This window comes from Cyclopterus lumpus, chromosome 14 (assembly GCF_009769545.1).
Source record: "Cyclopterus lumpus isolate fCycLum1 chromosome 14, fCycLum1.pri, whole genome shotgun sequence".
NCBI classification, from domain to species: Eukaryota; Metazoa; Chordata; class Actinopteri; order Perciformes; family Cyclopteridae; genus Cyclopterus; species Cyclopterus lumpus.
Window position 1 is genome coordinate 21,703,287 of NC_046979.1, and position 14,032 is coordinate 21,717,318.

Below are 14,032 nucleotides of genomic sequence, written 5' to 3' on the forward strand. Positions count from 1 at the left end.
AAAGTACAATACAGTACAGTAGGCGGAACTTAGGGGTCTGAGAGGCTTTTTTTTAGAGCAGGTGGAGATGGATATGTGGGATACATTTCAAGTCAATCTGACATACTGGCTGAGGGGCGTCGACTGTCCAACTTCTCGGGGGCACTAGAGACATTTTTTAATACACAAATATGACACCTATATCAGATGTCTATCTTCACCAAGCCTGACAAAGCGTGCAACATTTGGTGAGTTTTGGAGTATGGCAAGTATCCCAAATATTGCGTCCTTAGAATTTCAATAGGGTCCTCCGGACTGTGTCAGTGCCCGGACCCTAATAAACATGACAGTTAAAATGGGGCCTTCACTGGCCCGACTTGGTCGTTGCTCGGGCCCTAATTAAAAAACATCGGAACGCACAAACATACTCTATGTAGACGCTCAAGTGTTCAAAATCCTCTTCAAGCATTCCTATGAATGGAAATCAGTCATTGCACTTTTCATCTTTTTTGAGTGAGATGAAAGGGGATTAAAGCTGTGCTTGTTTTCTGTCTCAGAGGTATACAGATATGCATCGATATCAGATGTCGGGCTGATACTGACTCATATAGCTGGATTGGGTATCATCAGTGACAAGGGGCAAGTGACAATTTATTTTATTCGCACATTTGTTGCTGCATTAAAAAGATGTGCCTGATATCTTATTAATTAAACACTGTCATATTATCAGCTGATGCCCAAAGCCCAAGTATTTGTGTTCTTATCAGGATGGAAAAAAGTCAGATCGGTGCAACTACAACATCCTGGGTTCAATTATGGCTTTAGGGCCTGTTGTTATGCCCCTTTATCCCACCTCCAGTCTGCCTCCACCCTCTCATCTGTCTATTAAAGCTGAACAAATGATCGTTTATGCCCTCTTTAAAATACAGTAAATAAAGAAGAAGTGAGGTTTTACAATATATTCTATGCAGTCTTGTAGTACCTTATTTATTCTTAAAAACTCCCTTTATTTTGGTTGTGTCATGTCCTACCGTCCACCGTCAGTCAGATTTGAAAGGATTCTGTCTACCAGAAAGGTTTTTTTATTTTCCAAAATCTCCTTGGACCGTTGGAGTTGACTAGGACTGTCCTTCAAATCAGACACACAAGAAGAATACTTGTTTTTATTACTGTTAAATCATAACATTATGATAAAGCATTATATTTTAGCTTTGTTGTGGAGTAACTCAACAGACCTTTCTTACAGAGAAACTTGTGATGACACAAACAGCACAAATATATGTAACTAATGCTTCTCCTGCATTTAATACTTTTTAAAATTAAAACGGTTAATACTGAATACTAAGATTATTATCTTTTTCATTCAGTCACTACAATAATTGTTGGGTAATATAACTACAACATTCACTTTCATTCGCTAATGGTATGTTAGGTTGTTTCTTAATTTTTGGATTGTCTGATGTTTTAGAAAGTGTAAGGTTTTAGATACATCTGATCTTCCGTCACGTGTGACCTCCGCTCAGGGACTACAGATGAAAATGAGCTTATAGCTATATCTGGGAAGATATATGTATAGTACAGTGTCCCGGCTCAGTACAAAAATTAAAAAGAAATAATATGTATGAAACCTGAACTTTTAACCTCATCCTCTTAAATATGTATCACACGAGAGTCTCTTAAACCAAAGAGTCTATGAAAACCACCAAGCTGTGATGTCATGGAAGGTCCCTCTGGAGAGTACAAATAGATCGAGAGATGAGGAAGCGCAGCAGAGTCGAAGTGTGACTGTCTGTGAGATGGAAGTGAAGCTGCAGCTCAGTGTCTTCGTGTTACTCATCCAGGGTGAGTCCTTCGTCATATAAAGTATACTGAAATGAGACAATGAGCTGAATCTGATCATTAAAAAGGCAGAAGAACCAACTTGGAAGTGATGGTTTTGCTCATGGCTTCTTAACATATGACAGTTACAGTACTCGTCTAAATGTGAGTGTTCATCAGGGAATATTTTGGCCAAGTTATGAACTCTGATGCTTCTGACAAATCAAATGGTTGTACTTCCATAAAAAGCCATGTTGCCTGAGCTCTTGCTTTTTGAGGCGTTAGATTTGTTTGTTTTACATGTAAAGTTTTTAAAGTAACAGTGCCTTTGATGAATTGCATTCCCGTTTGGATTTTTATCCAAATTCCCCATGTTATATTTCACGCTTTTTAAATTTTATTTAATTATTTTGTATATTTCAATTACCCACATTCTAATACCTTCTGTATTCAATTCAGTTTATTTTATATATATATTTATTTTATGCATGTATGTTTACTGCAAATATTGTCTTATTTGCTCTTATGTGATTCATTATTTAATTTACATTGCATATAGTATCTCCTGTAAAATGAAATGTTCTTTATAAATCAGGTTTTAAGAACTTTAAAAAAAGTCTGAAGCCCAATAACTAAAGTCTAGAGAAAACTCTCAAAAACATGTTGCATACAGTAAAACCAAAAGGGTGTAACTCGTATAGTTTTCCTTTGTTCCAATGTTCAACTAATCAATTGTCATATCTATAACCCAACCAACGCATGTAAAACACTCTTCAAGCCCACTGCCCTCACTGCTGGTGTCAATATGCCCCCACAAGTGTGTTTTCCAATCAGCTCGTCACTCTCCCCCCATAGGAAAGAAAAAGCGCACAAAGCCCCTGAGAACAACCTGCAGCATTTCTCCGTTACCCACCTTTACTTTCTCTTTCACCGTGAAAGAACTGACCACATTACTTCCTGTCACATCAGAATATGCATGATGTGTTTGACAGGGGGGCTGCTTCTTTTGTAGTTGCAGTACAGTGAAGAACAGTAGTGTTTCTTTCCTGTCACCCACACACACACACACACACACACACACCTACACACACAGTCCCAAGCCAGGGGTACAGACAGGAATTAGGTAGAAGGGTCGCTGCCTCGTATTGGTGTCATTTTATAAAATGTTACATGTATCATTAAACTGCATGGAGGGAAAATAACGTTGTGCTCTCAGTATAAATGTACAAGGACATGGACGTGTCTATGTGTTTGATTGCAGTTTCACTTGCGGTGTGGCAGCGTGTGACTGTAAGAAAAGGTCAGACGCTCAGCTTAAGCTGCCCAATAACTGACGCTCACATCAACCATGTCGACTGGAGGAACCCTGAAGGATATGTTATGTTCTTCAACAACCAAGAAGGTGAATATGACATATCTTGTGCTTCAATCACTCAACACATCTATAAGCAGGAAGATAAATGTTCTCTGATATTAAACATCTTTTTATTTCCCTTCACTCGCTCCCAGTTTTAAAGGACAAGCGCTACAGCATCAACAAACTGTCTCTGTCGGAATTCACCATCAGTATTTCCGACATCACCTTCAAAGATGGAGGCATCTACACATGCTCTCAGTATGACGCTCACACAACAGAGAAGAAAGTGGAGGTGACAGTGTTAGGTGAGGATAACTGAGTCACAGATTGCATTATTGTTAAAGCCAGCAAACGATGTGACGTTGACAAGGATTCTTACTACCCTTCGCTAGGACTCATCCTGACCATTAATGATTTGATGAGCATTTCAGAATAATGTCATAACATCTGCTCTGGTGTTGATTGTTTTAAAGGCCGTCCCAAAATGGAAGTAGCAAAGAATGAAGGAACGTTTGTCATAAAATGCACTGCTGAGGGGAACCACTATCCTCCCCAGATCTCCTGGAAATTGGATAATGGACCTGAAATTATTGGTATGTTTGTAATAACTGAAGATGTTGACTGACTTAGAATAAACGGCAAAATACACTGTAATGAATAAGTGAACCAAAGTGAGGGATAGAAGTTAAAATAACATGAATCTGCCGTCTTTAGCTGCATGTCTTTGCTCACTGCTATTCTGAATCTCTACTCTACTTAAAGAAGCTGTTTTGCTCTGTTGAGATGAAATGTCACCTTATGACATTGTCATTGTTTTTGAACAGCCAGCCCTTTGTACTGGCCTTTCCATTTGCACTTTTGAAGGTTACACTCCACAGAGTGGGCTCTTCTTTCTGTGACATCATCTTTACCACCTAAGGTGGGTTAGTGGATTGGCGGATGTTATTTCATGCCCTTAATGGCCATAACCTTTACCATTGTTCGTTAGTGACAGAACTGGATTATATAGATTATAGATATGGATTGAAAATCTTTGGACAGTTCTCATCAATGTCCTATTTTGATTGTTCTTTGACTACTGATGCCAGCTGGTTCACCAGTAGAAATGATACTAATGACATCTGTCCCATTCCACAGCTCATGGCCAAGAAGAAGTTAGAAAATATGACGACAAGAAATATGTCACAATGGAAATGCTACAAGTACGCTCAGTGGAGAACAGGATCACTGTCAAATGCCTTGTTCGCCATCCAGCTCTGTACTCACGTCCTCTGATGAACTTTGTCCAAATTGGACCAGACTGTGAGTACAATTTATTCACTCTCAACTTTCACTAGCAGAGAAAATAAGTAAAAATGGCGTTTGCATTAACCAAAACTTGTTTACTTGAAGTACTTCTGCATAAAGGCGGCTATTTGAGGAAGAGTGACAACGTAGTTATGTCGTCACAAAGCATGGAAAGCCCTGGAGAGGGTTTTTTCCCTCTATGACACTGTCCACAGCACCAGGCTGTGAAACTGACCAAAATACAAAACAACCCCATGTGATTTCCTCTTCTATGTGCTGCAAATAGTCGGGTTTGCTGTATTCTAATAAATAAAAAAAATACGATTGTGTTATGTGCATATTGTTAACATGTCAGCAAGGGTTTTTCACTTAGCCTGTCCATGTATTTAATGCTGCTTCTGCTTCTGAGTAATAATAATAATAATCCCCTTTCCGTCACAGCAACAAAGCCCTGGGGCACAACCACGACCAGTTCCCCCAGCACCCAGCCTAGAGGGTCAACAGAGGTGCCAGGAACAACAACCGTCTTCAAACACGGGAGAACAACTGTGTACCTTGCAACCAGAGGCTCAAAGGGGCCTTCATCAGAGAGCTCAATAACGACGGTCACAGCACCCAGTGGACGTCCTCTGGTCCCTGTAAAATCCACAGGCTCACATCTCAGCACAGACGGTGAGTTGCTCGGTTTTTATTTATGTATCATTTTTATGTTATGTGGACCTTAAGTGACAAAATATTCCACATCGGATGATATGCAGACTTGAGAGGGACACACAAAAAGTCCAAAAGAATCTTTAAACAACAACAACAAATGTTTTTTTTATGTAACATCAGATTCAAGTAGTAGATTATGGCATGCCCCGAAGACTCAAAATTCATAAAATATAATAAGAATGTCGAAATACATTTAGTTTTATCAGTTTTTATTTATTCTTATATTTTTTTCTTTCTCTTATTTTTCGCATTATTAAAACACCTGAATATAAAACAAACTGTCAGTCCGTTGGATGGAAACTATAGATATCTCAGCTTTCACAATGCAACTAGATCAGGCTGTCTTTTATATAGCCCAAAATCACAAATTATTAATTTGCTTCAGAGGGCTTTACAATCTGTACACATACGATATCCCTGTCCCAGGACCTCACATCGGATCAGGAAAAACTCCCAAAGAAATAGAAAAAACCCTTTCACACTCCTCTGTTGCTTCAGGAGAGCAACAGAGGAGCGCATCAGGGCCATGGCAGGAGGCCGGGGCCAATAAGGCCAGGCCTTTGAGGCAGGAGGCACAAAGAAGGAGGCAGGGCCATTGGGAAGGAGGCCAGGTCCAGGCCAGGGGCTGGATGCAGGAAGCAGGGGCAAGGGGTCAGGACCCAGGACCAGCTTCAGGCACAGCCAGGTCCAATGGACCCTATGAGGCAAGAAGGCACAAAGACTCTGGGGAGGAAGTAGAATTAGTAATGTGAAATGAAGAGACGTAAAGGAGAGAGAGAAGAGGAGAGAGGAGCTCAGTGTATCTTAAAACGTCCCCCAGCAGCCGATAAGCCTATAGCCAAAAATATGGTGCATCACCAATCAAGGCTTTGTAGGTGAAGAGAAGAATTTTAAACGTGATTCTTGATTTTACAGGGAGACTTATTAGAGCAGCCTGATAGATTTATGAAAACAATTTTGTCATGAGGCTTATTCGTCAAATTACAAATGACTCAACAACCTCTGTGCTATTAGGCTCGACCAGGAGGAGGAACGACACTGTTAGTAATGCAACCAGCACAACAGCTATGATATGAGTGTATTGTACGATTATATTCAAAACTATTGTTAACAGATGTCTACCCCCACCTAGTGGTACATCTGAGCAACCACAGCTGAGTTGTTCCCTTTAGGAAACAGGGTTGACTCAGACTGCAGCCGCTTGTTTATTGTCTGTCGTAATTATTCCACCTTTCTTCTCCATCAGGCCTACAAGACTGGACGTCTGTCTCTGAGACAACAGAAGACATCACATCCAATAACAGGACACAAAACCAAACAGGTACGTTCACACTGTTAACAGAGGTTGATTGAAGTTCAGTTGCCCTGGTATGAATATGATAATGAGATAACTTTAAAAGGGATTCAGGTTGTGCTGAACTAACTAGCATTGTGTACATTTTTTTAAGGGAGCTTTAATGACTCAAAGATGCGGACAGGAACCGGAGGAAGTTCATCATTACTGGTCTTCCTGGTCACATGCCTGATCTTCGGTCTACTGGTGGTTGTCATTTTCTTTGCCATCAAGCTGAGGAGAGCGCACATCGCCTGGAAGAGAGGTAAGCAGACCGTATTCCCATTTTCTGCAGAGCATCTTGTAACAATGCATGCTTTCTTTTTTTAATTATATATTTAAAAAGACATGACAGTTTTTATTGTTACAGAGAATGAGGATACTGATCCATCAGAGGAGAGCAGTAAATCAAAATCAAGCCAAGAAGAGAGGAATGCCCAAGGACAGAGGCGAAGAGGTGAGCAGATGATTCAGCACTCTTCTTAAAGCCTGAAGAAACGTGGAAAAGTACTGCAGGGAAACATTTGTGCCAGCAGAGACTGTAATACAAGTGCAAACATTCAAATGAAGCTCAGGAAAACATGGTTACGTGGAGAGTGTTTGCTGACTGTAGGAACAATGCACAAGCTTTCCACTTGGAAATAATTTGATTCAATTCTTTAATTCCCCCCCAAAAATCCCTTTTTATTTCACAGTTTTGATACATTAAACTCGCAGTACTGGTGACACACTTGTCTTTCCTCAGAAACAGGGCAGTAACCTGTTTCTGAAATGAGTCACTGATGTAAAAGTCTCGGGCGATGCAGGGTCGTCCTTCAATCGATCGGCGGTTCGATCCCCGTCTCTGCTAGTCCATGTCCTTGGGCAAGACACCTAACCCTAACCCAAAATTGCTCCCGTAGCTGTTCTACGGCGTGTGAATGTGTGTGAAGATGTTAGTTACTGCTGATGAGCAAGTGGCACCTTGCATGGTAGTGTGTGAATGTGTGAATGATGTCATGTAGTGTTAAAGCGCTTTGAGTGTTCGGAAGACTAGAAAAGATCTCTACAAGTACAGGTCCATTTACCATCTCTCTCTCTCTCTCTCTCTCTCACACACAGGGCTCTTCAACACGGCATTCACAAAGTACGTCGTTGAAAAACCAGCAGCGATAAGCTCAGTGATAAACACAAATGCGATGGCAGCAGCAGAGATAGATAAAGATCAGCCTTCTCAACCTCAAACCCTTCAGCCAAGTGTGACATAAAGGAGACAGAGCTATGATAATCTGTCAAATACAGTACAATATCAGTAATATCATTAGCCCCATAAGAATGCTCACAGATTCAACTGATTAGCTTTTTACTGTAAGAAAGAGTGTATTTTTACACAGAAAATCATATGGGGAACTTGCTTATAACGTGTAAATATTGTATACATTTTGTCTTCACATGTACCAATAAAGTATGTTTTGCACACTGGCATATTTTGTTTGAACCTGGATGAGGGATTTTTAGGGCAAATGGTTGTAACTGAATGTACCTTTGCCGAAGACCATCATGTCTTTGATCGGCACCCTGAGACAAATCTTTGCACCAGCGTTCAAAAGGTAGTGACATCAGGCTAAACCACTGTAAATCATTGTGATATCTTGCAAAAACACAATATGTTCCGCTTTGAAAGCTTTATAAGTTATTCTAGCTTAAAGCTGATTTTTTAAAATGCCTACATGGTCATGCCCCTCCCTGCTTAATGAATGTGTTACAAGACACCAGCAGAGTGAACACACAGGCCTCAGGAAACGGGAACTGTCGTATTGCTATGCACAAGGCCTCATTGGGACAATCAGTTTTCTCTGTTCAAGGAGCAAAAGCATGGAACTGTCTACCAACAGAATTGAAAATGGAACACAATCTGAATCTTTTTAATAGAGGTATTAAATCATGGTTCAAAGAGAAACAACATTGTTCTCACACCTAACACCCCTGTAAACACACTTGTACTTTGTACTATGTATCTGTGGATTTATTTTCTCTTAAATAAGAAAATACAGGTGTTGTAAATTAGCGTTTCGCTACAAGCACTTAACACAGTGTGTCTAGTTATTGTGCAAATTATAATGCCACTGATGTCCATATCAATTACAGTCAAGTCAAGTGAAGATAACATACAAGACCTTTTGGACGTTGGACTTCAAGTGCTAACAGGCAGCCTTCAGATTGTAAAGACAAACTGGGGGAAGGGAGGAGGTAAAAGAGGTCATCAGCTATAGCTCTACCCAGCCTTTTCCTTGTCTACGTATGGTCTCGGGTGAACATAACGGTTGAGCTGAGGCTGCAAGGATTGATTCCCCTCCCTAGGACAGTCTGACCACCTCTCATTGTTCCTTCTCCTTGAGTAAACACATATGAAATGACAACAACAACAACAACATTCCCAGAATCAGAAGCTGTGAATGAACAGGTAGGTTTGATTACCGCTTTCCGATCAGGTGCTGTTTAGGCCTCCAGCTCATCCAGGACAAACTTGAAGAAGGGCAACAAGAGAGACATGCGAAGCCACAAGCCAAGGATTGAAAGCAAAGGTTGGACTTGGGGGTGGAGAGAAGGACGGCTTAGGTGGATCTGAGGGACTGAGAGGGTTGGTTGGGGAAGAGGAGGTCTGCAAGGTATGGGCGGTGGTGGACAGTTGGTAAAGGGCTTTGTGGGTAAATACCAGCATTTTGTAGTTGATCCAAAGGGACACAGGAAGCCAGCAGAGGTTTTGTAGGACACGATGGAGTTAGCACTGATGCCTTAGTGATGTGTTCACACTGTGAATACTGTCCATACCACGTTAACATATTTTTATTCTAGGTATTGCCACCAATACATGTGTACATTGCTTTGCACTTTCTGCTTCTTGCTATTCTGGTTTAGATGCTAAAGTCCAGAGCCCTAAATCACCCCTGCTTATTTCCTCAATGGAAAAATAGTATAAACATATTATATTGTATAATTATATAGATACTTAGTTAATATGATCTTGAATTACGTTTGCATAACTGCATACATCACGAGATGATTATCTCGACAACAGCTGATTATGAATGATGTGATTATGAAACACAGATCATGAAACAGGAAGTATGCTGGGTCGTTACTAACGTCATCAACTATACTACGGGTTATTGGTGGACCGTTCGGTACAGACTCCAAGCCTCGGCGTCTCATTGGCTGCCTTGCCGATCATATATAAAGCTCCGATAACGGTAGCTCCTCTCATGTCATTCTCATACCGGCAAGGACAAGCAAGCCTCGCCGCTGCCCATTCCAACACAGCACTTTAAGTCACATTTGACTCATCAATTCGGTAAGGTATTCTTTTAGTGAAACTTCTCACATTCCTCGTAGGTCGTTTAAATGGGGTGAGTGCTGTTAGCCCTAGCGTATTGCTCACTCGCTGTCTGTTGTTTACGTTATTTACAGACATACGAAAGGTAATTACTGGTGCTGAGTTGTAACAAACAAATAAAAGATTCTCTCGCGAACATTAGCTAACGTTAGCAACTTAGCAGTGGGGGTAAGAATGAGACGTTGGAGAATGTTCGCGAACAAACGATGGTAAGCTAGCCGTTATGAATTGACTTCCGGTTCATTTTTCAGAACAAAAGTCTTTGTATTGCCATTCGCTTGAGAGTATTTATATGCTCTTACAGTTCAGTCTTAACTGGTGTATGATCAAACGATTTTATGGTAATGTATCGAATAGTGTATTGCGTTGTTGTAGCAATAAACGAACCAGAAAGTTCCTTTTTTTTCAACTTCCGCTCCTAACGCCGTCGGTCTGTGGTACATTTGATGTCCCGTTGTCACATGATCAGAGCTAGCGTGACGCTCTCTAGCTGCTTAATCAGTGGCAGTTTAGTTTATTCTCTGCGCAGTGAAGCCGGCTGGGCAGACAAGTGGTAATGACGCTCGGTCTCCCACCTAGGGCTGTATGTCTAGGATTTTAACAGACCAATTCGATTTTAAATGCTTTAGAAACTGGTAACTCTTCAGTTAATAATTTGTAAATTGTCTATGCCACTCTTCAATTCGTCATTTATGTTTTAACAAGTATTTGTACTTGAGTGTCATGAAATGACTCAATGAGGCTAACAAATAAACCATTTATTTTTTTTGTGTAGGAAAAATGTCCAAGGGACCAGCAGTTGGTATTGATCTTGGGACCACCTACTCCTGTGTTGGTGTGTTCCAGCATGGCAAAGTTGAAATCATCGCCAATGACCAGGGCAACAGGACCACACCCAGCTATGTGGCCTTCACAGATTCAGAGAGGCTGATCGGAGATTCAGCCAAGAATCAGGTTGCCATGAACCCCACCAACACAGTTTTTGGTATGAATTCCCTCTTTAATTTATTGTAATAGTGATATTGTAGTCTGTCATTCTTGTCACACTTGCCTGCTTAAAAATTGTAACATATTTATTTCTTATGTTTTTTGCACCTTGACTGCCTGGTACCTGGTGTTAAGTTTGTATTATATTTTTTTTTAATTATTAAAAAGACCCTGGTAAAGAACTTTTCCTGCCATTCGTAGTTTCCACCAGAGGTTGAACGACTAAAGATGGCTTAATTCCTTCCTTGGATGTCGGAGTGAATTTAATAGAAACTGACATCAAAGTACATTTTCAATAAAATAAAAAAATAAACTTTTTTAAAAATGTTTAATTTAACAGATGCCAAACGACTGATTGGTCGCAGGTTTGACGACGCCGTTGTGCAGTTGGATATGAAGCACTGGCCATTTGATGTCATCAATGACAACACTCGCCCTAAGGTTCAAGTTGAGTACAAGGGAGAGTCAAAGTCTTTCTACCCAGAGGAAGTCTCGTCTATGGTGCTGACAAAGATGAAGGAGATTGCTGAAGCCTACCTCGGGAAAGTATGTAATTTGGCAGCGCCAAGAGTAAAAGAAAGCAATCTTTGATTGGAATTATGCTAATCTATGGCTTGTTTCCTTTTTAAGACGGTCAACAATGCTGTAATTACGGTACCTGCCTACTTCAACGACTCTCAGCGACAGGCTACTAAGGATGCTGGGACAATCTCTGGCCTCAATGTCCTGCGTATCATCAATGAACCAACTGCTGCTGCCATCGCCTATGGGTTGGACAAGAAGGTAGAAAACTTGGAACAATTCCAATTTGTATGATCAATATTAAAATGAATGAAAAATATTTTATATTTTAGTGATGTCCAATGTATGTTCAAATGGAGGAAGTTCATTATGATTGAGTAGCTTTGGAAAATGTTGACATTAGTTTTAATTTCAAGGTTGGTGCTGAAAGGAACGTCCTCATCTTTGATCTTGGTGGTGGCACCTTTGATGTGTCCATCTTGACTATTGAGGATGGCATCTTTGAGGTAAAGTCCACTGCTGGAGATACACATCTTGGAGGGGAAGATTTTGACAGCCGCATGGTCAACCACTTCATTGCTGAGTTCAAGCGCAAGTACAAGAAGGACATTAGCGACAACAAGAGAGCCGTCCGTCGTCTGCGCACGGCCTGCGAACGGGCGAAGCGCACCCTGTCTTCCAGCACCCAGGCCAGCATAGAAATCGACTCTTTGTATGAGGGAGTCGATTTCTACACCTCAATCACCAGGGCTCGTTTTGAGGAGCTCAACGCTGACCTCTTCCGCGGCACCTTGGACCCTGTGGAGAAGTCACTCCGTGACGCAAAGATGGATAAGGGGCAGATACATGACATTGTGTTGGTCGGTGGCTCAACCCGTATCCCCAAGATCCAGAAGCTGCTCCAGGATTTCTTCAATGGAAAAGAGCTCAACAAGAGCATCAATCCAGATGAGGCTGTGGCTTACGGAGCTGGTAAGTGTCTTCAGCCAGGTGGATGCACACATTAGTTCATATGTCCTCTCAGTTGCTTGCATTGGGAGTGCTGCACAACTATAGCAGCTCAGAGTCATAGGTCTTGGTGACCTAAACTTAACTTAGTTGCCTTCAAATTGTCTTGACGTCTAACCATTGTTTTTTTTGTTTGTTTTTTTACAGCTGTCCAGGCTGCCATCCTGTCTGGGGACAAGTCTGAAAATGTCCAGGACCTGCTGCTGCTTGACGTCACCCCTCTGTCCCTGGGTATTGAGACTGCTGGAGGTGTCATGACTGTCCTGATCAAACGAAACACCACCATTCCTACAAAGCAGACTCAGACCTTCACTACCTACTCAGACAACCAGCCCGGTGTGCTCATCCAGGTAAGCACACCACAAACTATACCTGTATTTTATTTCGCAGTGATGATGTTTATTCCTGCCATTCGTAGTTTCCACCAGAGGTTGAAAGACCAAAGATGGCCCTGACCTTCCTTGGATGTCTGAGCGAAACAAGTTGTCAGGACTGTAGACTCACCGTTCCAAAATTGTCTGATTAACCCTGCATACCTCAAACAGGTGTACGAGGGTGAGCGTGCCATGACCAGAGACAACAACCTGCTGGGCAAGTTTGAGCTGACGGGCATCCCTCCTGCTCCCCGTGGTGTTCCCCAAATTGAGGTGACATTTGACATTGATGCCAATGGCATCATGAATGTCTCTGCTGTAGACAAGAGCACTGGCAAAGAGAACAAGATCACAATCACCAATGACAAGGGTGAGTTTATTTGGACTCTAAAATCCAATCTCAAATGTGCTCTGACTAACAACTAACAATACTAACAATTTGCAATTTTCCCCCAGGTCGCCTCAGCAAGGAGGACATTGAACGCATGGTCCAGGAAGCTGAGAAGTACAAGACTGAAGACGATGTTCAACGTGACAAGGTGTCTTCTAAGAATGCCCTGGAGTCGTATGCCTTCAACATGAAGTCCACGGTGGAGGATGAAAAGCTTGCTGGCAAGATCAGTGACGACGACAAAACAAAGATTTTGGACAAGTGCAAAGAGGTCATCAGCTGGCTGGACAAGAACCAGGTAAAGCTCTCTTTTTGTAGGCTTTTTCTTTTTGGGCTATTATAAATTGGCAAAAAAAACTTGAATGACATGTTTTTTTTTTTTGAAGACTGCCGAGAGGGAAGAGTATGAGCATCAACAGAAAGAGCTGGAGAAGGTGTGCAACCCCATCGTCACAAAGCTATACCAGAGTGCTGGTGGTATGCCAGAAGGCATGGCTGGTGGCTTCCCTGGAACTGGTGGTGCCGCACCTGGTGGTGGTGGTGGTGGTGGTGGATCCTCCGGACCAACCATCGAGGAGGTTGACTAAACAGTCGAACATCAGCCGCTACTCCTGGATGTTTTCTAAGAAAGTAACCCTCTTTTTGCACAATTGCAATAAGCTAAAAGAGTGTAATTAAAGACAAACGGGTTCATGGATCACACTTATTGCATGGTTTGGGACAACTGGGAACAACTTGTTTGCACAATTGAGCTGTTGGTTAATGCGTGTGTGGTAAATTGTTTTTGTACACTGAGATGCCACTGCTGTGACAATAAAACAATCTTGTTAACCCTCTGCTGACCAAATACATTTGTATGCTCTGTAGAACCCATCAACTCACAGCAGAC

The 14,032-nt window shown here is 41.6% G+C and overlaps 2 protein-coding genes and 1 non-coding gene across 4 annotated transcripts; all 3 read left to right on the top strand.

Moving 5' to 3' along the window:
- Positions 1 to 1,073: 1,073 nt before the first annotated feature.
- LOC117742817 (cytotoxic and regulatory T-cell molecule) lies at positions 1,074 to 7,919 on the top strand. Of its 2 annotated transcripts, none has more exons than XM_034550459.1 (10): positions 1,074 to 1,821; positions 3,059 to 3,199; positions 3,307 to 3,459; positions 3,628 to 3,747; positions 4,292 to 4,456; positions 4,883 to 5,113; positions 6,402 to 6,476; positions 6,604 to 6,753; positions 6,844 to 6,945; positions 7,590 to 7,919. In XM_034550459.1, the coding sequence occupies exons 1-10, from the start codon at positions 1,692 to 1,694 to the stop codon at positions 7,733 to 7,735; spliced, it is 1,413 nt and encodes a 470-aa protein (XP_034406350.1). In that variant the 5' UTR covers positions 1,074 to 1,691; the 3' UTR covers positions 7,736 to 7,919. The 2 variants fall into 2 exon arrangements, with proteins under 2 accessions (XP_034406350.1, XP_034406351.1); XM_034550460.1 differs by having other exon boundaries at positions 1,075 to 1,821; positions 6,859 to 6,945.
- A 1,705-nt stretch (positions 7,920 to 9,624) lies between these two features.
- hspa8 (heat shock protein 8) lies at positions 9,625 to 13,979 on the top strand. The gene is made up of 9 exons (XM_034550458.1): positions 9,625 to 9,819; positions 10,637 to 10,846; positions 11,189 to 11,394; positions 11,479 to 11,631; positions 11,787 to 12,342; positions 12,526 to 12,728; positions 12,924 to 13,122; positions 13,209 to 13,441; positions 13,530 to 13,979. The coding sequence occupies exons 2-9, from the start codon at positions 10,642 to 10,644 to the stop codon at positions 13,728 to 13,730; spliced, it is 1,956 nt and encodes a 651-aa protein (XP_034406349.1). The 5' UTR covers positions 9,625 to 9,819; positions 10,637 to 10,641; the 3' UTR covers positions 13,731 to 13,979.
- Positions 12,763 to 12,855, top strand: LOC117743299. Its single transcript, XR_004611097.1, has one exon. It is a non-coding gene; the product is annotated as a small nucleolar RNA SNORD14 (small nucleolar RNA).
- Positions 13,980 to 14,032: the final 53 nt, after the last annotated feature.

Bases quoted from the DNA above. Each gene is read 5' to 3' on its own strand.
- LOC117742817 (XM_034550459.1), top strand. From the start codon at position 1,692: ATGTCATGGAAGGTCCCTCTGGAGAGTACAAATAGATCGAGAGATGAG. The intron at 4,457-4,882 runs GTGAGTACAATT...TTTCCGTCACAG, and splicing joins TGTCCAAATTGGACCAGACT to CAACAAAGCCCTGGGGCACA. The intron at 6,946-7,589 runs GTGAGCAGATGA...TCTCACACACAG, and splicing joins CCAAGGACAGAGGCGAAGAG to GGCTCTTCAACACGGCATTC.
- hspa8 (XM_034550458.1), top strand. From the start codon at position 10,642: ATGTCCAAGGGACCAGCAGTTGGTATTGATCTTGGGACCACCTACTCC. The intron at 11,632-11,786 runs GTAGAAAACTTG...TTTAATTTCAAG, and splicing joins CCTATGGGTTGGACAAGAAG to GTTGGTGCTGAAAGGAACGT. The intron at 13,123-13,208 runs GTGAGTTTATTT...ATTTTCCCCCAG, and splicing joins CACAATCACCAATGACAAGG to GTCGCCTCAGCAAGGAGGAC.